Genomic DNA, 24,216 nt, shown 5'->3' with positions numbered 1-24,216 from the left:
TGATGTTAAAACTAGTTTGGTTATTAGTGATAAAGATCTTTGCAGCCATGCAGCTGGGTCTCCATAACACACACACACACACACACACACACACACACTCACACAGTCATTATCTATGATTGAATTAAATAACTCCCAGAAATCACACCTTCTAAACATCTGCTTTGGAGTGATCTGGACCATCAGCTTTGATCTTATCAGTAGTGTGACTTTCAAATTTCCCTCCTAACTTTGAGCTTTTAAAGCTTGTCCCTGTGTGTTTGTTATAAGGATGCTGTAAGATGATGAAACACTCCAAACGGATGCCCTTCCTTTGTAACTGCCATAAATCTCCGCCTCTCCGCCGGAGCCTGCACAAGATTGATCACTTTTCCTTTCAAAATTCGTCGAAGCTGTAGAAATGATATGCAGGCACTTCTTCAACCAAGTGATTATTTAAAAGGAATGAAATATGGAACAGGGTTTTCTTCTTTGAAAAAACAACGTTTAAATTTTCCTGATCACAAAAGTACTGGCAGCTCCATGTAGACACTTAGGAAAATATAGAAATATATAAGTAAGAAAATATTGATATATATTTCATTCCCTTATTTTTCCCATGCAACTTTTTTTTTACATAAAACTAGAATGCACATCAACTTTTATGGCTCTCTTTTATTACATAAGATTCCATCACAAGCAATTTCCCATGGTGTGTAAATTCTTTGTAATCTTTATTTTTAATTTCTATGGAATACAATGCAGTTGTGCCTGCCCTGATTTACTTACCCGATCCCCTTTTAAAAGACATTTGGATTCTTTCCAGCTTTTCACTGTTATATGTTACACTGCAAAGAGTCCTTTCATTTCTTGTAAGTGCATAGAAGGACAAAAGTTTTAGGACGGAGATGGAGAAAAGCTACAATTCTTCCATCTGTCTTAAACCGGTCTTTCTCCACCGCTACATACCAGAGTGAACTCACATTTGAAAACACTCTTACATGCATGATGAAATGCCACTAGGTTGACAGATTGCTTAGTGGTGATAATTCTGGATCAAATAAAAAGGAGTAAACATGCTTGCAGCTAGTGCGGAGGTGGCTGTAGAGAGTATCCGTGCAGACATGGGGCTGAAGAATCCATCTGGCAAACATAGTTGTAGGCTGCAGAGCAGCCATGAAAATGGCAAGAATTGTCAAGTGGAGAAAAATATAGATTTCAAAGCCACAGGTTGGATTAGATGCTTATCCTTTGGAGAAATAAATTGCAACAGGAATGGAAGCATCCTCATCCCAGTGGCTCAGGATCTGATTTCTCTGACCATCCGCTGCTTATCTCTTTCTTCAATTTATGAAATGGTGCCTTATAGTAATATGCCTTATGGCATAAATATAAAGTTAAAAACAGTCAATAAAATGCATAAAACTAGGAAAGCAGTTACCAGCCCTTCAAAATCATGTTTGAAACATTTAAAAGAAATCAATATCTTAAAGCAGCATTTACGAGAAAGAAAATACACACAGACGAATGTGGTACGAGGATGGTCAGGAAATGGGTAATTTATTGCCCAGGCAAGACATGAAATCCAACTATTCATTTGACCTTTCCCTGACCTTGAATGTTCTACTCTAAATGCAAGATTATTTTCTTCTCAAATCAAATCTTACATCAGTTAATCTTATTTTAGATAAAAGATACTTTTTTTTTTTTTTCCAAAGCCATGTTCAGTGAACCCAATATAAAGAACAGACGGAGTGGCACCTTGAAATAGCTTCATTGGGAAAGATATTTGATGTGAACGATGAGATCACTTTTCTAAAAAGTGGCCCCGTTTTAAAAGCAGTGGGCCAAGTTTGGAACATCAAATAGCTCCTCTGTCTCATCTCTTTCTTGGTTTCCCAGCCCCGGAAGAAGAGCTGGACACAAAGTGATGTATTGTATTGTCAGTCATGGACTATGTCTCCCCCCACTCCGAATGCATGTGTGGAAGTCCTAACTCCCAGAATGACAGAGTGTGATTGTGTTTGGAGACAGAATCTTTAAAGAGGTAATTGAGGTTAAATGAGGTCAGCAAGGTGGGCCTTATCCAATACGACCGACACCCTTACAACAGGAGGATGTTGGGACATAGTCACACGCTGAGGGAAGACAATGTGAAGACACGGGGAGAAGACTCAGAAGGAACCCACCATGCCGGCTCCTTGCTCTCTGACTTCCAGCCTCCAGAATTGTGACAAAATAAAATTTCTGGTTTTAAGCCACCCAGACTATGGTGCTGTGTTATGGCTGCCGGATTTTTAAGAGGTTGGACCTTATCTTTAATGATTTAATGGAGCTTAATGAGAAAATAGGATCTGCTAAATAGAACTTCCCATACAAGAGTAGGATGTGAATTGACGAGCAAAGAGGAAAGTGTTTCTTTTTTAGTTTCTCTCAGTTGTCCGTTGGGGCTTTTGTCAAAGCTGGGTGAGAGCACCTCAAGAAAACATAGTAAAACTTAACCAATAATTCCAGTCCTGACAACCACAATCCCTGCTTGGTGTTCTCTCCCATTTGTTAACTCCATGGGGTCAAGAAGTTTCCTCAGTTTCCTGTTGAAGAAGCTCAATAGATATGTCTGATGAGTTCATGAAAAAAATGGGTTGATCATGACTCTATGTTATAACGACAGAATTTACGTCTAGAAAGCTTTCATTCATTCTATATTCACATTGACAACATTTCAAAGTATTGGGTATGTGATAGGTTATCTCCACTTATGTAATTCAAATAAACACAGATGCATTCATTATAAGTACCCCCTCACTCATCTGGAGGTTTGAATCCATCAGATGTCCTCTGATTTCTGCTAAGTCACAGAAAATGTCACACCCTGCGGTTACATATCATGTTCATATTTTGAGAGGTAGTTTCACATCCTTCATTGTTTTTGATCTACAAAACTTCCTATAAGGCAGAGAAGGCAACCAGACTTTTCTTGGGAACTGGGTTTCTGTCAGCATCTCTCCCTCAGGAGCAGTGTCACCTTGACATACTAGGCAACTCCCTAGCTTCAGAATTACATTCAAATTCATGCCATTCGTTATTGTTCTTCCTTCATCTATTTGCATTTGATGGACTCAAAGTCACAGTTACACCTGCCAGGCCCAAGGTAATGAGGTGGTGGGCAATTCTTCATCCTATCCTTCTGGGCCTTTAGGACCTCCTATAGTGGTACCCGAAACCCCCAATGTAGCCCCAGGGTGTTCCCCCACCGTGTGCTCAGGATGGACCCCAGGAGGTCTGAATCCCAGCCTGGCATTTCTTCTACCCTATCTGTGCAGAAGAATCACCTGGCAGCTGGTTAAAAACATGGCTTCTTGGCCATATCCCCAGAGATCCTGATTTACCCTTCACCTAGAGAGCGGGAGGGAAGAGCCCAGAAGTCAACATTTTTAACCCCCACCCCAATGCTAGATGTTTTTTTTACACCAGTGGTCCCTGGCCCAAACTTTGGGAAACATTGTTATAGAGTATAAAATAAGACCAACACAGCCCACTTTCCAAGATGACTATTGGCTTTTTCTTTCAGAGACCTGTGTCAAAGGAATTCCTACCAGGTACGATTAAGCACCTGGTAGGGTGGACAGGCAATTAATTTCAGAAGTAAAATTAACTAGAGAGGGACTGTGTGCCAATCAAACTGCCTGGGGTTGGTGCCAGACGCACTTCACTTTTCTCATATGTAAACTACAGTCATGGAAAGTGCCTCCTAGAAAGGAGAGACAGGTGCCTCAGAAGCCTCAGGTGCTGCTTCTCAACATCACCTGCCCACTGGAATCACATTGGAAACTAAAAGCACTGATGCCCGGGCCCCACCCCCAGGGATTCTGAGGCAGTTGGGGGCCTCCCAGGTTGTTATGTATCATGAGAAGCGCTGAAGAGGAGACCCCACCTTGAAGGAGGTTTCAAGCAGAGCCTGGCTCTCGTGAGCCACCTGGAAAAAGGTAGCCAGTGCTATTTAGGTTTTTAAAAAGATGAAGTGAGTTTTAAAACGATTATTTCTTCTTCACCTGTCTCTTGTTATCTTTTGAATTTGCAACTTCCCATGTATCTTTAAAATCTGAGTATGTGTCAGGTGATGGGGACTATGGTGAAAAACAGGGGCGAGGGGGCGGGGAGGAAAAACCGAGTAGCTGACCACCTTCCCATGGTAACAGTAAGAATCAAAGAGCCTCAGGTGCTAAGATCCCGTGTGCCAGGCCTCCTGTCCAAAGTCCAGGTGGAGAAAAGCATTACATTAGTGGCATAAGTGTTGATCCTGCCCTGAAGAAAATTTTGTGCTTAACACATCTAAGGGAATGAGAACAATTTTCTCATTCCCATCAAGCACAAGCCCTTCCCCCTCCTTGAAAAGACCAGCCGTTGTTGGCGTTTTTCAAAGTGTATTCCCTGGATCACCTGCATCAGAATCACGGGGATTGGTTCAAATGCACATGATGGGGCCCCACCCACAGACCTACAGAATCAGAAGCTCTGGAGCCTGGGAACCTGCAGTGCTTAGCATTCCAGGCCCCTTACAGCTTGAGAATTGCTGCTTACTTGCAGAGCACCAATTAAGCCTCCGGACTCCTCGAGAAGGCTCTGCTCCCGGTGGGAATCGAGTGGTTACCGTATGCAGGTTCAGGCAAGGGTCCCTTTTAAGCACGGAGAATACGGAGCATCGAAAAGGGGGCCTCCGACCCCGGGCCTGCGAGCCTGCACTACGCACTCGCCCACGTAGCTTTCTGCAGTGTTCTCCACGCACACATGAAAAACAAAACCAGGACAGAAGAGATCCTTCCTCCTGCTATTGACCTGGTTAGATGCTTTATTTAAAAATCTCAGCACATTGTTTTGGACACACTAGCAGTTTACTGCTAGGACACAGCTCTGCTGATAAGGAAGCGTGGCACACCTTGCTCCCGCTACTGGACAGAGGTGGTTGTGCCTGTGCCCCTGAGCCCTGCGGTGCAGAGCAACCACACTGTCTCTTCCAACGCCCCTCCGCCCCATTTCTGATTAGTGATTCCCATGGTCTCTGTTAGTCTAGGTTAAGTCCAGCTTGGGTGTTTGATTGCCTTTGTTCGGCTGTCTGGCATTTGACCCCCACCATGGCAAGCATGGGGAGCCAAGGTAGAGGATTGTGTTGGGGACGCAGGCAGAGTGGGGGGAGGGCTAACTCATCCCCCCACATGAACCTGCGGCCCCAGGTCCCAGCCCTGCTCCAGAATTCCATCCTCCCTCCCCCATGAGGCTGTGAACCTGTATTCAGGGGTTCCCGGGCCTAGTGGAGAGGATTATTAAAATTTGATGATCCCCTTCCACCCGAACATCATTAAATAAACTAACAATAGACACCCAGCAGAGAAAACCAATTCCCCCTGGTTGGTGGGGGGAATGATTTCAGAATGTTTAACCGTTTCACAGATGGGTCTGGGTTTCCCGCCCTCGGGAGCCCGGGAGGAGGCATCAGGTGTGGGGCAGGAGGCCTTAGACGAGAACACGCTTCAGGACGTCCTCTTGGCCCTTGGAGGAGCGTTTACTGCCTGCATGACAATGGGCTGCGTGAATAATTGCCATCTTTTTCCATTTGCAGGAGACTCTGGCATCGCAAAACACAAAAATGATTTCATCCATAGTCATTTCACAGCTGATTGATGAGAATAAATCAAAGGCAACCCGGGCTGCGCTGCAGGTGCCCTGCGCTCCTGCCCCGCGCGCACATCCGCAGGCCTCCGTGGGCCTCCCTCCCGGGGAGCCTGGGCCCCCAAGGGGCTTCGCATCCATCACCATCACGGCCCGGCGCGTGGGCCCCCCAGCCGGCAGCCTGGCATGGGAGGCCCAGGGCGCTCTGCTCGCGGAGCCCTGTGCACCCGCCGCGCCCCGTGGGCACCAGGGACCGTGCACCTGCGCGGAGCTCTCCAGAACCTGCTCTGTGATGCGCCTGAAGGTGCCCGAGACGCAGCCCCGGCTGTGCGAGGCCCACGGGTACTGGGTCACCAACCTGGAGGACGACCAGGAGGACGCCTTTCCTCCCGGCGCCCCGCAGGCGGGGAAGGGGCCGCTGGTGTTCAGCTCCTGCGTGCACCTCAGGGTGTCCCAGCAGTGCCCGAGCTCCGGCGGCTACCTAGATGGGGCCCTCCCCGGCCCGGCTCAGCAGCCTCAACGTGCAGGCCCCAAAATGCACAGGTCGGTCCTGTCGCTCCACTTGAGCTGCAGTTCCCACAGATTGACGCCAGATGGAGCAGATGGCCCAGCTAACGGGGCGCCCCTCTGCAGCGCCTTGAAGCAGGAGCTCACCCAGAGGAGCCCAGACCTGCCAGGCCGCCACTGGAACCCAGGTTTGCAAGAAAGTTTCTTGAAGGAAAACCCAGCGTTGGAGCAGGTGCATCTGGGGCCCTCCGCCTGCCCTTGCAGTGGCTCACGTCGGGTAGAAGATCGAGCATTCTCGGACGTGGGAGTTAATCAGGTCACTGTAAGCAAAGGGAGAGAGGACTACCCAGACTGTGGCCCGGGGCGTGGTGCCAGCCAGCTGGCCATTCACATTCCCGGCTGGAGTTACGCGACAGGTGAGTGGCGCTGCCGTCCTGGGGAGGTGGGGCTGCCAAGTCCAGATCCCTGGCTGTTAGCTCATCCGTGCAAGTCCCCCGCCAAGGTGGGCGGCCACTTTCTTCTCCGTGACTTATTTCAAGGAGCAGTTCTCCGGAGCCTCGCTCTATCTGCTCTGCTCTAAGGTGACGATGGATAATTCAGTGTTCAAGTCTGCGTTAGATTTTCACAGATACTTTTATAGATTCTGGGAGACCTTCCCTCTTGTCTCCAACAATAGCTCCAGACCCTGTAGCATAGTGAGCAGGAAAGGCTAGCCCCCCTGGTGAAATTATTTTAGGGCCACATCGCTGGAAAACAGCAGAGAGCAAAGTGCTGTCCACGCCTAGAGGTTTTGTGTCTCTGGGCTGAACATCTGCATATCTGGAAGGGTCCACAGTCCTGCTCCTCTTTACCTTTCAATCCGGCAGTTGGTATTTATGGATTGCTCTTAGAGATACAGTCCATAACTGTGTGTGCGCGCGCGCGGGGCAGTGTAGGTGTGTGCATGGGGGAGATTAGTACTTATGGGACATTTCTTTAAAAAGTTGGGGACTTTCCCTGTCAAAGAGCAAAAGCAGGAATTTTCTGGGGCAACTCGGCTAGAATTTGTTGTTCGGTCTGCCACTGCCAGAGCAAGGCAGATTTCCCAATGTCAGCAGCCCTGGGCACCCCTTTACCTTTCTTAAGAGATGAGGAAGGGGCAAACAGGCCTTCGCCCGACACGAGATTTCTTTCTCTGTAGAAAACTTCCAATTTTCAGTTTTACTTTCAGCGAGAGAGACTCTAATTTATGAATTAGTGACTTTCCACTCGGGGAAAATATTTAAAGATAATAGTAGTAAAACTGGAAATGCAGCATACGTACAATAATTTTATGGTATAATTTTCGTCCATTAAGGCTTTATTAATTAATAAAAATGGCTGTAAAACATTTTAAGCTATAATGTGCATAGAAATGGTAAATGATGTAATTAATTTTAACAAGCGTGTGTATATTGAATGCGCAGAGATTTTTAAGGCAATTTGACGTGCCTTTCAGGTTGATTAGACCATCGAAATGCTTCTGAGTCTTACAGACTTACTGCAAAAAGGAAGATGTAAGCCCTGATCAATGTTACAAAGATGGGCCTCAGTATCTTAAGAAATCACCCGAGTCAGGGGATCCCTGGGTGGCTCAGCGGTTTAGTGCCTGCCTTTGGCCCAGGGCACGATCCTGGAGACCCGGGATCGAATCCCACGTCGGGCTCCTGGTGCATGGAGCCTGCTTCTCCCTCCTCCTGTGTGTCTGCCTCTCTCTCTCTCTCTCTCTCTATCATAAAGAAAGAAAGAAAAGAAAGAAAGAAAAGAAAGAAAGAAAAGAAAGAAAGAAAAGAAAGAAAGAAAGAAATCGCCCGAGTCAACCATCTCCTCTTCCTGGTCCATGAAGATTCCGGAAACATACAACCTACATTGTTGTATGTCTGTCCCCTCCACCCCCACTGAAGCACATCCTTGTCTTTATGTTGTGTCTCATGATGTGAAATAATCCTTTGGATTTATGGCATGTTCCTCAAAGGCTCTTTAAAAATCCCTAGAGCCAGGTCCCAAACATTGGTTTCACGGGAAAGGAGCATGAGCAGAGAAAATCCCCCACCCCAACCCCAACTTATTTGGTTTTGGTGCAGAGAAGATATTTGATTTTGACTTTGTAGAATGACTGCTCGTGTAACTGATGTTCTTAGGCAAAGAGTATGAGTCACTTCCCATGGGCCGATTTCCCTCAGAATATACTCCAGATCCCAAGGATTCCATGTGGGTGGCTCTGAATCATGTGGCCTCATTCTACCATTTGAGGAGATATATTCACAGAGGCTGGGTCACCTTTTTGAAAGTTGCTGGTCTATTATTTTCTTGTGCAGTGAATGTAGACAGGCCACCCCAACTCTCCGAGCCTTTCTTCATCTGAGTAGCTAGATAAGGGTTGCATTTGGTGTTCTCGAAGATTCCCTCTAGTTTGGAAAAATTAAACAAAACTGCTCTACTTGCCACAGGTGACATCTGTGAGGGAGAGTGTCCATGTGACTCTGGGTCCCTCAGTCATCAAGCTCCAATTACAGAAGCTTGAGCTCGCCATTTTGCGCACATGCCTCAGATGCGTACATAGACACAGTCACTCACACAACCCTCCCTAGACTTTCCTACTTTCTCACTCAGAAAGTCATTTGCAAGGGGATGTATTTGTTCCCAGGTGACAGGAACACGCTTCTTGTCCATGCTACTGAATTCTTGCCTGAGGTTTATAAGCACCGCCCATGGGCTTTAACTGCCACAGCCTGTCCTGGGCTAATCTACACAGACCTCCGACGGTGAGCTTGCTGACCTTCGGTCTTGACAGAGCTTTCTAGCCTTATTGCAAGTGCTTTCTGACAGGGACAGTGTTCATTAAAACTCCGAGGAGCTGTTTGTGTTTCCTGTCTGGAACGGGGATCTCGGCGGAGGCATTCTTGACAACCTCCTGTGGCTACACAAGCTATTAGCGGTCTTCGTATTTCATAGTTACTGAATCTGATTCTTTTTATCTGAAGGATCCCCAGATCCTGTGCGAGCAGCATCCTCTCCAGCCGCCTTGCTGACATTCAGCCACAAGGGAGGTGCAGTCTGGAAGGTTCTACAAACAGGCGAGGCCGTTTCAGTTCTAGTCATTAGGTCACCAGACAGGAAGTCCTATACATTGTGTTCTAGAATGAGTCTCCGGGGCACACATGCAGAAAGGTTACTAAGATTAGGGAAAATGGGAAACTTTCACACATTTGGTGCAGTAGAGATAGGCCATGTCTACGGGGGCATCACATTCCTTGTGTCATTCCTTGTGTCTCCACTGTCGGTATGCCTCCCGCCGGCACCCGCAGGATGGGCATTGTACAGCTCCCTGCTCTGCTCTCAGGAAGGGTTTCATTGTCTTCAGCACTCATCCTACTAAGGACCGTAGCATATACCATGCAGGTTCTAGACGCCAGGTCCTGACTGATCGGTTGTGTCCATTTCTTGGAATCCTTCAGACCATTCTGTAGAGATGGTATCGTTATCCCTATTTTGCAGCTAAGACAAAGAAGGCTTGAAGATGAAATGATTTGCCCAAGTCCACATGGCCATTAAGTGTCGGAGCTGAGAACAGTCCTGTGCTTGGCTCTGACTGTACTCTCTCAATGACAGCCCTAAGCAGAGCAGCTAGCTGGGTGGAGACTCAGTAGTGGGCCCCATCTCCACTATCACCACGATGGGAATATTTGAAGACCACTCATGGACATAGGGAGTAATAGTAGCATTTGGTGGCCAGAATCTATTAGGAGAGTGAGTTACCCAGTTAATTTCTAATTAAGTTACTAAGCTACATCATTTGGTACAGGTGGAACTTATTGGCTCAGAAATCCTTCCCAGCCTGAAATCCCATTCTCTGTGCTGTCCTATGGGATGTACAGTATTGATAGGAATAGTTCTCTTTGCTGGGTGTTGCATGCCTGAAACAGTATTGACTTTGGTACGTTACTTCTTGCCAGTTTCATTTTGCATCTGTGGCCTAGATCTGAAGCTTTCTCCTGTTCCCAAGACATCCATTGATGTTCACTAGATGCTTTTGGAGAAGAGACTTTGTACTTTTTTTTTTATTTGCCCCAAGCATTGAAGTTCTGTGGCAGACTCTGTGTCTCAGTATGCTGCGCTGGTGCTCAGACTGCTGGTGGCCTTGGTCTGAGAAGTTCCTGGTGGAGCTTAGCATCACTGGTGATCAATGGTGTGAATGGTTGGAGAGGATTCACTGGAGAGGAATGACTGGATCCCTGCTGCATCGTGAAAGGTCTACTGTGTCTACCAGTGTTCTGATGCTATGATCTAACACATGGGTAGCGAGTGAGGTTTATGTCATGAAGAAAGCACTTTCATCACTAAGGGAAAATGATAGACCATATGCATACGTGTCAAGCCTACCAGAGAAATCTGCATTGGGTTCTGCTCCTTTAGTCCCATGAGAACTTCTTATCAGAAGCCAGAAAACATTTGAGGAGCTCTTATTTTACAAATACTATTTTCTTTCTTTCTTTTTTTTTTTTTTTTTACAAATACGATTTTCCTTTAATGATCTAGAACTGGGGTCTACAATCTTTCATTGTAAAGAGCCAGATGGTTTCCGTAGTGACTACTCAACTCAAGCAGCCACAGACAATGCATAAGTAAATGAGCATGGACATGTCCTAATAAAGCTTTATTTACAAAAACAGGCAGTGGCCCGATTTGGCCTACTGGCTGAAATTTGCTAACTCCAAACCATTCATCCTCCAAAACAAATTTTACTCTGTTTGCCAGTCTTGCATGTTGGCTTCTCTGGAAACCCAACTTTGAGCTGGAGGTTAACGGGCATTTATTAGGGAGTGGTCTTGGCATCTGTGGATGGGAAGGGAAAAAAGTAGGAATGGGCAGAGGGAGAAGTCGCTCTGTGATGCGGTCATAATGAAGGCCTGTGGGAACTCTGAATTTGGGATGGCCCATCAGAGTTATTCTGAATTGAGACAAGGCGGCTGTGCCTTTACCTGCCCCCCCCCCCCCCCCCCGGGAAGGGGCTGTGACCGTGAGTGAGGCAGCTCTCTGTGCCAGATGCTTGCCATGGTCCTGGTGGACTCTCAGCAGCTGGGGAATCATTCCTTCTTTCCTGAGGGGGATCGAGGGCATCACAGTGCACATCATAGCTGGCCATGCTGCCCTTTAATCTACCTTTCTCGTCTGTGACCTCCTACTTCTCTAAAACACCTCAAGGATCTTGCATGGCTGGATCTGGGACAGTGAGGTGGGGGCATGCGCGTGGACCTTAGCACCTGAACAAAGAGGATACTGGAGAATTTGCTCCCCACCCTTGATGTTTATTCATTCATTCAGTAAATGCGTGCTGGACATTGTCCTGGTGCAGGAGCAGCGACTTGGACCAGGTGGTGTGGTGGGTGTGCTGAAAGGTGGCCAGACGCTGACTGTTTGGAAGGAAAAGCCAGCAGGGTTGTGGATGATCAGGTGTGCTGGTGGTGCCACAGCGACCGGATGTGCCTGTGGGGCATCCCCTGAGGCTGCCTTGACCAACTGGATGGGGAGTTGTCTCCCAGGGGCTGGCCCACATTTAGACCATGATCACAAGGAGCGCCGTTGAGGACCAGGTGAACTATCTGCCTGTGTCTTCTTACGTTTTATGGAGCTACACAAGAAGAATCGAGTGGAATGAGTTCTTGTGTTTTGTTTTGTTGTCAACAGTAAACCAAGCCAGTGGGTGTTAGAATCAGCTGGCAAAGGGACCGCTAAACTGGGACCCCTGGTATCTAGCAGGAGCTGGAGCGCAGGGGTTAGCAAACTGCAGCCCAGGGGGCCGAACCCACCCGTTTCTGGAAATCAGGTTCCCTTGGGACACAGCCATGCTGTTCCACATGCTGTTCTGTGGCTGCTTCCTCACTAGACAGCAGAGTTGACTAGTTGGGACAGAGGCCGAGTGACCCATGAAGCCCATAGTATTTGCTCTCTGGGCTTTCACTGGAAAAGCATGCCACCTCCTGCTCAGGGGCGGGCTCTCTGGGTGACTTTGGGCAGGTCCTTTTCCTACAAAGTCTCCCATTGTCCCACCTGTGGAATGGGGGGGGGGGGATCATCTCTGTAGGTTAACTCCCAGAATGTAGGAAAGATGCTCAGAGTCCAAGGGAAGAGCTCTCTCGTCCTTGACCTCCAGCGCCCTGAGTACTCTGGGTTCGCCCCAACCTTTCCCAACCAGTACCCTCCTGGCTTTCTCTGACTCTTTTTTCTCCCGCTCCAGAGATGCAGTGTCACTAAGGTTCAATGTTGGCACGTGCTGTCCTGCTTCTTTGTACGTCAGCAGCAGGATCAGGCACTTCTTTTTTAAAATATTTTTTTTTCAATTTTTATTTATTTATGATAGTCACAGAGAGAGAGAGAGAGGCAGAGACATAGGCCGAGGGAGAAGCAGGCTCCATGCACCGGGAGCCTGATGTGGGATTCGATCCCGGGTCTCCAGGATCGCGCCCTGGGCCAAAGGCAGGCGCCAAACCGCTGCGCCACCCAGGGATCCCAGGATCAGGCACTTCTGTGCCACCTGCCATTGCCACTAAGTGGTTTAGGCATGTGTCCAGCCCCGGCACTTCCTGCTAGTGCCAGACCAGTGTTCCATCTAGACAACCCTCCCTCAGTCACATGACATTTATTGTGTCAGCCACGGTGTCAGGCACTGGGTGAGGCTCTGGTTCCATAACACTGAAACAAAACTTAGATATGGTCTCCCTGGCATGCAGGTTATGGTCCAGGGGGAAGACAGACATCCAACTGACTCCCCAAAATAAGTGTGATTGTAGACCACGGTCAGTGCTCTAGGGGGTAGTGATGACTGTAAGAGAGTTTGACAAGGCAGGCTTAATTGAGAAGAAGGGACGTTAGCAGGAACTTTCTGAGGAGGAGCCTTTTAAAAATTGATTCTTGAATGGTAAGTAGAAGGGCCATTGTGTCCCAAAGCTTTGGGTCATGACACTTTGGAGTTGCTGAGAAGGTCTGTGCACCTCCCACATAGTAAGTGAGGCCATGTGAGCCCGGGCCACAGTCCTAGGTGGGGTTAGGGGCTTAGAGACCAGAAAAAGGATTTAAAATTTTACCCTAAGTGCAGCAAGATGGTGTGATGCAATTTATGCTTTAATAAGATCATCTTGCTTCTCAGAGAGGGTGAGAGATGGAAGCAGGTGAGGCCATAGCTGTGGTGCACCTGAGAGCCATCCTGGGGGCTGCAGAGGTGAGAGAAGTCTGATGGTGGAACTCGCAGGCCTTGAGGACCGCTGAGCTCAGGAAGAAGCCAGAGGAGGTGGAACCCGGATTTCTGGCTTAAGCATTCAGAGAAGGTGGTGGTGTTTTTGTGTATGGACTAGTTCTTAGAGCAATTTTAGGTTCACGGCAAATTTGAGAGAAAGGTGCGGAGATTTGCCACAAATCCCACATCCCACGCATGCAGCAACCTCCCCTACTGTCAACCTCCCCACTGAGTGGTACGTTTGTCACAGTCAATGAACCTACATTGATCTACTACAATCACACAAAGTCTGTCGTTTACTGTAGGTGCTCTCCTGGGGCTGTGCCTCCTGTGGGTTGAAACACACGGGACTGTGACCCGTATCCACCACTGTAGTAGCCTAAGGAATAGTTCACTGCCCTAAAAATCCTCTGTGCTCTATTCATCTCTCCCTCCCACTAACTCCTGGCAACCACTGACCATTTTATTGTCTCTGTATTTCACCATTTCTGGAAAGTCCAGTAGTTGGAATCCTACAGTACGTTGTCTTTCTAGGTTGGTTCCTTTCACTTAGCGATATGCATTTAAGATTCCTCTATGTCTTTTTGTGACTCGATAGCTCAACTTTATTTATTTATTTATTTATTTATTTATTTATTTATTTATTTATTTATTTATATTTTTAGCACTGAATAATATTCCATCGTCTGGATGGAGCACAGTTTCTCCGCTCACCTGCTGAAGGACATCTTGGTTCCTTCTAAGTGTTGAATAAAGCTGCTGTAAACATCTGTGCGCAGGTTTTTCTGTGGACATAAGTTTTCAACTGCTTTGGGGAGATACCAAGGAGTGTGACTGCTAGATCGCATGGCCAGAGGATGTTTAGTTTTTGTTGGTCTGTTTGTTTACTTTTACAGAAAGCTTTCCCAGAGCGTGTTTAGTTCTGTAAGAAGCTGCCAAACTGTCTTCCAAAGTAGCTGTACCATTTTGCCTTCCGGCCAGCCAACGCGTGAGGGCTTCTGTTGCTCCTCATGCTCACTAGCATGTGGTGTGGTCAGCCTTCTGGATTGTGGCCATCCTAATGGGTGTGTAGCGGTGTCTCACTGTTGTTTTAATTTGCAATTCCCTGATGACATGGAGCATCTTTCCGTGGAGCATCTTTCTGCTTACTTGCCATCTGCGTATCTCCTTTGGTGAGGTGTCTGTTAAGGTCTTGGCCCATGTTTTACTGGAATTGTTTGTTTTCTTCTTGTTGAGCTTTAAGAGTTGTTTGTGTATTATGGATAACAGGGAAGAAGGTTTTCATCCAGATGGGGAGGATGCAAGGAGGAGCAGAGATGACCCCGAGTGCCACAAGGTCAGGATACATTTGAAGTGTCAGTGGAACCTTCTGGTGCAGTGGGCAAGCTGGAGGTTGGGCCCATGAATCTAGAGCTTTGGAGAATGTTCTAGGCTACAGGTGTGGTTGGGAAGCTTCTTCCTAGAGTTGGTGTTTTATGCTGCAGAATTGTTTGAGAAGGCCCAAGGAAAGAGAGGGACAGGGACTGAACAGGGTTGGGATGCAAATATTTGGGGCCTGGAAGGAGCAGCAGCATTTCTATCGGGTGATAGTGCTATGAGCTCCCCAGCTTTTCCATATTGGGGTCTTAGTGTTGTCGGGCACTGGTCCAGGTACTTCACCATTTTCATCCCTTTACTGCTCTAAAAGGCCATGAGGTGGGAACATTGCTTACCTTCAGGTTCCAGGTAAACAGATTTGCACAGAGGCACCTGCTCACTGTGGAGGGAGGGGCAGGCTTCACACTCACGCATCTGGCTGTGTTCTGCAGCCTCTGATGGCACATCCCAGGCCACCGTGGTCACCTTTGTGCTCAGTTCTGTTTGCTTCTATTCTTGGTAATGGTCGTCTCAGCTCCTGGACCCCAGGCTCAGAAGCCTGGGTCATCTTTGAACCCCTTCCCAGTCCCTTGCTGCTATGTTTGGTCACTGAAAAAGCCGAAAGTCTCCCACAGCCGTCCCTTGGCCTCTGTGTCCACCCCCACCACCCCTATCCATACCTTTCTTTATTGCCTTCATGAACTTCCATGCCCAGATGGATTTATTTTCCTGATATAAAACTAATACGTTACAGGCAACTGAGAATAATAAAAAAGCAGAATAAAAAGCTTAATAATCATTGTTAATACTTTGGTGTATTTGTTCCAAGGTTTTTTACGCATGTATGTTTTTTTCTTTTAAATAGTTGAGATCCTGCTACGTATGTGATTTTCCTCTGGGTCTCTGCCACTCAGCCCTAGGTCATAAATATTTCCTGATATTAACAGTACTTTACAGAGAACATTTTATTGACTGAAATGGTGAGTTTTATGGACATATCATAGTTTATTTAACTATTTCTTCATTCTTGGCCCTTAAAGTTGTTACTCATTTTTCACTTTTTGGAATAATATTAATGCGAACACTGGGTGTGTAAGGCTTTGCTAGATTACATCCTTTTGGAAAAAATCCTTTAACTGGCGGATCTAGATCAGAGAGTATCAACCTTTTAAGGTTTTGGGGCACAGTGCCAGATTCAACTGCAGGAGAAGCCGAGGTGGAAGCTTCTTTTCTCAGTTGTGAAGGCCCTTTCTGTATACGTGCTTGGCCAAGATTAGGGACCAATCTGCTAAGTTCTGCAAATTCCAAGATGAAAACTCCAGCCTTGTGGTTTGAGCTGGCATTTCTGTGATTGCTGGTGAGCATTCCTTGTTCCTGCTTCTCACCTCGACCTTGGCTGTGGCTGTCCCCATGGCCCCGCACCTCATACCTTTCTTCTTTAGGCCTCAGAACCTTTCTTCTAGGCCTAGACATGTGGGGCCAGATCACTCTCTGTTGTAAGGGCTGTCTGTACACTGTGGGGGGTTAACAGCACCCCTGACCTCTGCCCACTTGGTGCCAATAGCCCTCCCTCCCAGTTGTGACCAAATCAATTATCTCCAGACATTGCCTGGTTGGGGGCACAACAAAATCCCCCATGGCTGAGGACTGTTGGCCCTGTATTCTATGCCTAGACCTCCTTACAGCCCACGGTGATGACAGACCAGCCTGCTCAGCAGTCCTTGTTGCTCACCAGACTGAGACACAGCCTCAGCACTTGGTCCAGCCATTTCTCTTAAGTACCCAACTCCCAGGACTTTTATGGCCTATTAATATGATATATTTGCTATATTTTGAAGACCATTTTCTTCCTCTAGATTGCATGGAGCTTGAGGTCAGGATCCAGGTCTGAGTCTTGGCATTGACCTCTCCACAGCCAGCAGAGAGCTACACAGCACAGAGCCCTTGCTCAGGACTTGTGTGCTGGTTGGAGGACAGGCCATTTTGATGACCCAACAAAGCCTTGCTGATGTCAGGGTCCCTTAAAAGCCAGCTGTCTTGTCTTTCCTCAAACCACCTCTTCCTGTGGACATATCTAAAACCTCTCTGGCCAAGAACGGGTGGGGAGCCATGTAAGATTCATTGTCCAGAGGTAGGTTGCAAAAAAGTGAAGTGAAAACTATGGCATTCCCACTTGGTTTTAAAATTTAGCAGGAAAAAATTTCCAACTGTTGTTTCCCTCCAAGAACTCAGTAAGTATTACCATGGAACAAGTTCTCATTATCCTTTAGATGATCTGATTTAATGTTAAAAGAGAAAACCTAGGGACAGTGTTGCAAAAACATTATGAAGGGTTTTGTGTGTGTGTTCACTTAGGTCTTGGTAAATTTGGATGAGATTGTATTGTTTTCCCCAATAATCTCGACTATGATGTTCAGATCATCTCCCAACATCTATATGATCTCTCAAAGTTGTTCATGTCAGCTACCTCAACTGTCTTTATGGGGGGGAAAAGGCTTTTCCCCCCGCTTTTTCCCCTGAGGCATTCCCTTAGTTGTATGAGTGGCTTGTGTCCTCACGTTGTTTAGGAAATGGTCATTGAGAGACCTGGTTTCAAGGGCTGTGGCGGGCTGACCACAGAATAAATGGTCTGATCTTCTAAATTGGGCAACTGCAGAGCTGCCATCTAAACCTGCCTGAGAAACGGTGATCGTCAGGGGAACGTGACCGTCAGAAGACCGTGGGTGTGGGGACGAGATTCATCTGAGTTTCAGTTCAGGCTCTGCTAGCTGCTGACCTTGTGCACAAGGACCGAGCACAGTGGGTGTGCAGTGGAAATAATTATCTTTAGACCCAGTGCCACCTGACTTGTCTGTGGGAAATTCATGTAGACGGGATCTTGGAAGAAGGAATGGGTCTAACAGTGAATTCTGTAAGAAAAAGTGGTCCAGGAATGGGTGACCCTGAAGAAAAGGGAAGAAAAATGTGTGAAATAGGTGGTGGTGTGTTTAACTCCTCTGGCTTCGTGAGCTCTCCTATTTTCCCCATTATCTTAAAGCAGAAGCAGCTCAAGTCTTTCCAAAAAATATGTAACTTTATTTTCCGTGCTCCCCACTAACTTTGGGGGAAGGAGAGATGAGGATGGTAGGACCAGCCTGGAAAGTCATCTTAACCATGCTGCCCCAATAGCTTGTTGCTAAATGCAGCAATTGTCCTCCATTTGTTACACGGGATCATTTATTTCCTGGATTAGGTCAGAGCCCGGTGAGGGCATCCCTGTGGATGAACCACCACAGTTCGCATGGGGACATTCTGGCCGCCACCTGTGGCTTGGGAGCTAACACCAGAGTGTGGAAAACATGTTCTCAACCAGGGGCGGGTGTCAGGCACACCAGGGACTTTTTCAAAAGGTCCACACTGGACTCTGTGCTGGAATCCAGTGTCTTTCCAGTAAAGAGCTCTTTTCTGAAGGATGTAGGGGATGGAAAATAATTTTCCCTCCACCCTCCTAAGTGTTCTCTGGGGCCCCTATAAAAAAAAAAAACAGATTAACCAGAGAAAAGCAAATCCGTTTATTGACGTGTGTACATGGGCAAGGGCATGCGTGGGAAATCTGACTCTGAACAGCGGCCTAGAGTCCGGCTTATGTAGATCTTCAACAAGGACGATGGTTCTGGGAAGAAATGACAGGACAAAAGAAAGCAGCGTCAGGCTTCCAAGGTCAGCAAGGCGGGGAGGATCCCAGGTAAGGCTGGAGCTCGTTATGTCCCTTCTGCTGGTGCTGTCTCCTGGCTGATGCGTCTGCAGTTGTCTCTGATGATTAACTCCTGTCCTTCCTGCTGGAGAGGGGAGGAGGGACACCTCTGTAAATTTATGCTGTGCTTTTAGTCAAATAGGGAAATGGGGAGGGGGCAGAGAGCATTTCTTCTCCTGGCTTTTTCTCAGCTGCTCTCAGCTCCTGCAAAGTGACATATTTTGGTGAGGCATATGCCACTACCCTTCAGGGACAGTTCTGTCTGGAGGACAGCATGTCCCTTCCGCTGTGTGCATCATGATCCTCTGCTTTCCGGGGATAATGGTCAAACTCTTCAAGGTTTGGGGGTCCTGAAGTGCAGTTGCACAGGACAGAGGTTCCCTCTGTAGGAGCCTTTGTCAGGCCACGCACAGTGAGAACCTGCTCCCCCAAATGCCTGCCCTTCCCCACTCCCATTCTTGTGATAAATGCCCTGTAGGAACTCAGAGTAAAACTCAGAGTCTGGGTGAGGACTATATAAACTGGCCTCTTAGGTGGCGGTTTTCTATAGACTCAGAAGTTGGCGACAAAAGCTAGAGAAGTCCAGGTTGTTTTGATTAGTTGAAACATTTGGGTACAAGGACTGCATCATTTTGATCTTCTGTGGGACTACCTCGGTCTTCACTGTGCTTTGGTGTGTTGTGTCACGAGCCTACATTAAGGGAGGGGATCACTCATATTACACAATGCCATTTCTGGGGGGGCCCCACAAGGAGTGACAACTCCACACTCCCTGATCCTAGAGCTGTGTGTCTTCTGAGTGACTCTTCCCTCTCAGGACATTTGGTCTGTGCAGCCCCTGATGTTTCTCCTTCCACGTTACCAGAAAATCCAGGCAACTTCGAGACCTGTCTCTTGTAAACATGCAGGGTCTTAGGGCGATGTTTGGTGTTCGGGCTTGGTCTTATCTTTCCCAGGTACTGATATCTAAGTTTGCTGGAATGAAGGGAAAAGGTGTATAGTTTTACTTAAAATCTGCTCCTCTTTGGACAGGAGACTAAATTGAGGGTCTAGGCGTGCATTGCAAGGTTGGTATATATTCAGCAGATGAGGAGCTCTGGTGTGTTAAGGTAGGGCCTTATCCATTTTTGCATTAATGTGGATTATATTGAGGTGATTTGGCTCAGATGGCCCGTGTAGACGGTGAAACTGACCTTGAGTTCCAGTGGCATCCTGTCCTGCACCCCATAAAGCAAGACCGGTTCACGAGTGATCACAAAGAAGCTGTGAAGAGTGGTGTGTGGGACCCCACCCGCAGAGTCTGGGACTGGTGGTCCTTAAAGCATGTTGAATGTCCCAGGGTCGCTTGTCTAGACCTCAGGGAGAAGTTGGTGTGGGAAAGCCCATCCTCATGGTCTCAGCCCCAAGCCCTCCTTGGCTCTTGGCATCATGGGAACTCTGTGGTTTCTCCCCAGCATCCATTTAAATGCTTAGAAAAGGCTGTAAATGTAATGTTTCTCTTTCATTCCTTCTGCTGTTTTAATGTTTTCTTTTCCTCTTGTTAAAAAATATATATATATACTCATTATAAAAGTTAAAATGTAGACAAGCCAAGAGAGGGAAATGAAAAGCAACCAAAGCCCTACTACCCACGGTAACACCACTGCGGATATTTTCGTAGATCTTCCTGAACAGATTACTTGGATGCAGCAAACATGTTTTCTTTATTCTGTCCTTCCAGTCCTTTCTAAACAGAAAAGGCATCCTGTAAAGCATCACTCTAGGAGGCTACTCATCCTCAGCAGTGGACTGTGAAGCTCATTTTCATGTCCTACAATATTCCCGCTAACCTTGTAATAAGCTACCCAGGCTTTCATTGCATGGATTTACCTGGGGGTTTTGTTGTTGTGGTTTGTTTTAAAAACCTTCTTATAGAATAGATTGTTTTCGTTTTTTACATTTTTGTAACCAATGTGATGACAAGTGTCCTTCTACAGAAATCTGTATGGGCATTTCATATGATTTCCTTAACTCGGATTCCTAAGGATTTCTGGGTCAAAGGATAGGCAGAGTTTGAAGGCTTTTAGATCTAGGTTTCCAAAAGATTTTCTGCAACAAGTATCTGAAGTTACGCTATCGGTACATAAACACCAGCTTCCCTGAAGATGCACAAACGTTCAGTGTTGGCATCACAGCGATTTCCATGCCATTTTGATGAATGGAAAATGATATTTATGATACATGGATGCAAATTTTTTCATGTTGAACTTTTCCCCTGTGGTAGATCTGTATTTCTGCTCTTGTAAATTGCCTGTGTATTTTCTTTGTCTGCTTCAGTCTTTTTTTTTTTTTTCTTTTGGATTTGTATTTATGTTAAAATCTCCTTTTTGTATTTCTTTAATGTTGGGCATCATACATTTTTGAACTTTGAGTTTTGAAATGATTTAAGTTGACAGAAGAGTTTCAAAGGTGGTACGGAGAGTTCCTGGATATCTCCTACATCTAGCTTCTCCCTGTGTCTTACAGAATCGCAGCACTTTTCTCCATGACAGTTCCTCCACCCCAGCACTATCGGCATTTTGGATGGGGGGGGGTCTTCACTGGGGGGGCTGTCCTGTGTGTTGCAGGGCTTAGCAGCATCCCTGGCCTTGACCCCAAGACACTGGTAGCAGAGTCTCCATTCATCTCAGCCGTACAAGCAAAAATGTCTCTGCACATTGCCACATGTTCCCCGGGGAGCAAAATCACCCGCAGCTGAGACCCCCTGACCTAAACGAGGCAATCAGTATTGCCACAGTGCTTTTAACTAAACTCCAGACTTCATTGCGATTTCACCGGTTTTTCCACAAATGTCCTTTTTCTATTCCAGGATCGCGTCCAGGGCACCACATTGCATTTAGTCACCATGCCTGTTTAATTTTTGACAGTCAGTAATTTTTATTATTTTCCTAAGCCCATTCTCCAGCTCCTTTGTGTAAATCTGTAATCCCCCTGGATGTACGTCCTCAGGTGGCAGAAGCTTGGCGTCTCTTTTCCCTGAATGGTTTGCCCATTGTCTGTGGACGATTGATGAGATAATCTATTATTTCTCTACTGGCTGGAAATGCCAATCTTGTATCGAATTAATATTTATACGAGGATTTCCTGACTCGTATTTCCAGTTTCCTTCTAGAAATTTCCATGCTTTTAAATATTACGTGACTCACAGGAGCTGCTCTGTGACCATGTAGGCATTTGAGAGATGGGGCATCTTTCAAATACTCCTAAATGTGACATCATGTTGGCATCTGATGTGTTTCGTCACTGCGGGACTCAGGTGGGGAGAGGCTCTGGCTGCCATCATACTTTATCAAATTTTAATTTTATATTAAAAAAACCCTCTCATTTCAATCCCACACTCTGTTGTTTGCTTTTCATCAGCTCTACGGAGGTTTAACTTGCTTACCTTAAGGTACACACGTTTAGCATATGTGCCCATGTAGGCAGCATCACAGTGGGATACAGAATATTTCAGCTCAGAAAAATATTTGGCTCCTTCCGAGCCCATCTTCCCCTTCCTCCCTGTATCAGGAAACTGCCAATCTTGTTTTTGTTGTCTCTATTCTAGAATCTATATAAATTGAAGGAGATTGGGCTTTTTCCTCGGAAGTTTTCTTCCACTTAGACTAATGCTTTTGAGATTTTTCCACATCACGACATCTATCTTGAATTTCTCTCCACGATGTTTCATAGTTTTCACGATAAAGATCGTTCATGTGTTTTGTTAAATACATTCCTGCTTATTTCACGTTCTGAATGCTCCCCAAAATGACTGATAGTGATTTTAAACACTTCATGTCCCCTTTTTTATGCTTACACATAGACATATATAATTGATTTCTGTATAATGACCTTGAATCCGCGATGTCATTAGAAGCACTTAATTATAGTAGCTTTTTTTGTAGATTCCCCAGGATTTTCTACATACACAGTAATATTATGTATGATGAAAATTCTACTTGTTTTTTCCCATCTTGATGCCATTACCTTCTTTTTTCTTGCCTTTTTACACTAAGACTTATCAGTAAAATGTGGAACAGCAGTAATGAGGGTGAGCATCCTGGCTTATTCCCTTGTTAGCTGCCAGGATTTAAAAATATAGATAGGAAGGTGAGGTAGGTAGATAGAGTCCATCTGCCAGGTTGAGAAGATTCATTCTACTCTGATTTTTTTCTCTTTTATTTTTTATCCTGATATAACATAAAATTTATCCTTTTAACCATTTTATGTGTGTACAGTCCTGTGGCATTAAATATATTCAGTAATGGTTTTGCAACCATTACTCCCATGGATCCACAGAATTTTGTTCATCTTGCAAAACTGAAACTTGGATTCCCCATTCCCTCTCCCCCAGTCTCTGGAAATCACCATTCCTCTTTCTACAGGAATTTGACTACTCAAGACACCTCATATGAGTGGAATTATACAGTATTTGTCCTTTTGTGACTGGCTTATTTCACACAGCATAATCTCTTCATTTTATCTACACTGTAGCCTGTGTCAAAATTTCCTCCTTTGTTAATGTTGAATAATAGTCCATTGTGTGGATGGACCACATTTTGTGCATTCATCTGTCAATGGACACTTGGTTGTCGTTGGGCCCACCTTTTGGCTTTTGTTAATTATGCTGCTGTGAACATATTTCTTTGAGTCTCTTGCTTTTAATTCTTCGGGGTATAATACCAAGAAGTATAATTGCTGAATCATATAGGATTTCCATGTTTAATTTTCTAAGAAACCACCATTCCATTTTCCACAGCACCTATACACTTCACATTTCTACTAGCAAAGCACAAGGCTTCCAATTTCTCTGTATCCTTGTCCATACCTGTCATTTTGATTTTTTTTGGTAATAGTCATCCTAGTGGGTGTGCACTGGTATCTCTTTGTGGGTTTGATGTGCATTTCCTTAATGGTTCCCTAGTGATATCGAGCATCTTCTCATGTGCATGTTGGCCATTTTGTATGTCTTCTTTGGAGAAATGTCTAGTCTAATCTTTTGCCAATTTTTGTTCTGGTGGTTTCATTATTTCTATTTCAAATTTGATGAAAAGTGTTTATTATTGTTGAACACTGACATGCTTTGTATGTACCTCTTGAAATAATAGGGTTTCTCTCCTTTATATTGTAGCATGGGGAATTACATAAATTTTCATGATAAATTAACTATATATTTCTAGGTTAAACTCTATTTAGTCATGATGTATTATAGATCCAAAAATAAATATATTGCTGCATTCTATTTGCTAATATTTTTAGGAATCTTTTTTTTTCAATATTTGTTCCTTTTAAATATGGAAGAGTGGTATGTCCTTTTAAAAAATGTTTTGGTTTTGGTATCAAGAAAATACTAGTTTTATACAACGAATTGGGAAGTGATCTCTTTATTTCAAGAGGAGACTTTGGGGGGTCGATATTATTTCTTCCCTGAAGTGTTTGGTAGAAATCATGAGTGAAGTCATTTTGGCCTGAAGTTTTCTCTGTGAGAAACCTTTAAATACAGATTAAACTTCTTTAATTATTATAGGACTAGTCTTTTTACTACTTCTGCAATCTGTTTGGTAATTTGCATCCTTCGAGGAATTCGCCATTTCCTAAATTGTTGAAATTATTGCCACAAAGTTGTTCATAATATTTTTTTTACTATCCTTGGATCTGTAATGATGTTATCTCATTTGTTTTGCGTACTCATAATTTGTGTGTC

The 24,216-nt window shown here is 45.6% G+C and overlaps 1 protein-coding gene across 19 annotated transcripts in view; it reads left to right on the top strand.

Annotated features, from left to right (window-relative positions):
• C28H10orf90 (chromosome 28 C10orf90 homolog) overlaps positions 1-24,216 on the top strand; it is a 214,997-nt gene that overhangs the window by 147,427 nt on the left and 43,354 nt on the right. For all 19 annotated transcript variants that reach the window (XR_007406752.1, XR_007406748.1, XR_007406744.1 and 16 more), the window contains one exon: positions 5,597-6,569. Coding sequence is in view for 8 of the 19 variants with exons in the window: in XM_049103204.1 (XP_048959161.1) it covers positions 5,597-6,569 (973 nt within the window). In the remaining 11 variants the exon portion in view is untranslated. The remainder of the gene's footprint in view (positions 1-5,596; positions 6,570-24,216) is intronic.

Source organism: Canis lupus, chromosome 28 (assembly GCF_003254725.2).
Source record: "Canis lupus dingo isolate Sandy chromosome 28, ASM325472v2, whole genome shotgun sequence".
NCBI classification, from domain to species: Eukaryota; Metazoa; Chordata; class Mammalia; order Carnivora; family Canidae; genus Canis; species Canis lupus.
Note: the sequence above shows the minus strand (reverse complement) of the source record. Positions and strands in the feature narration are given on the sequence as shown.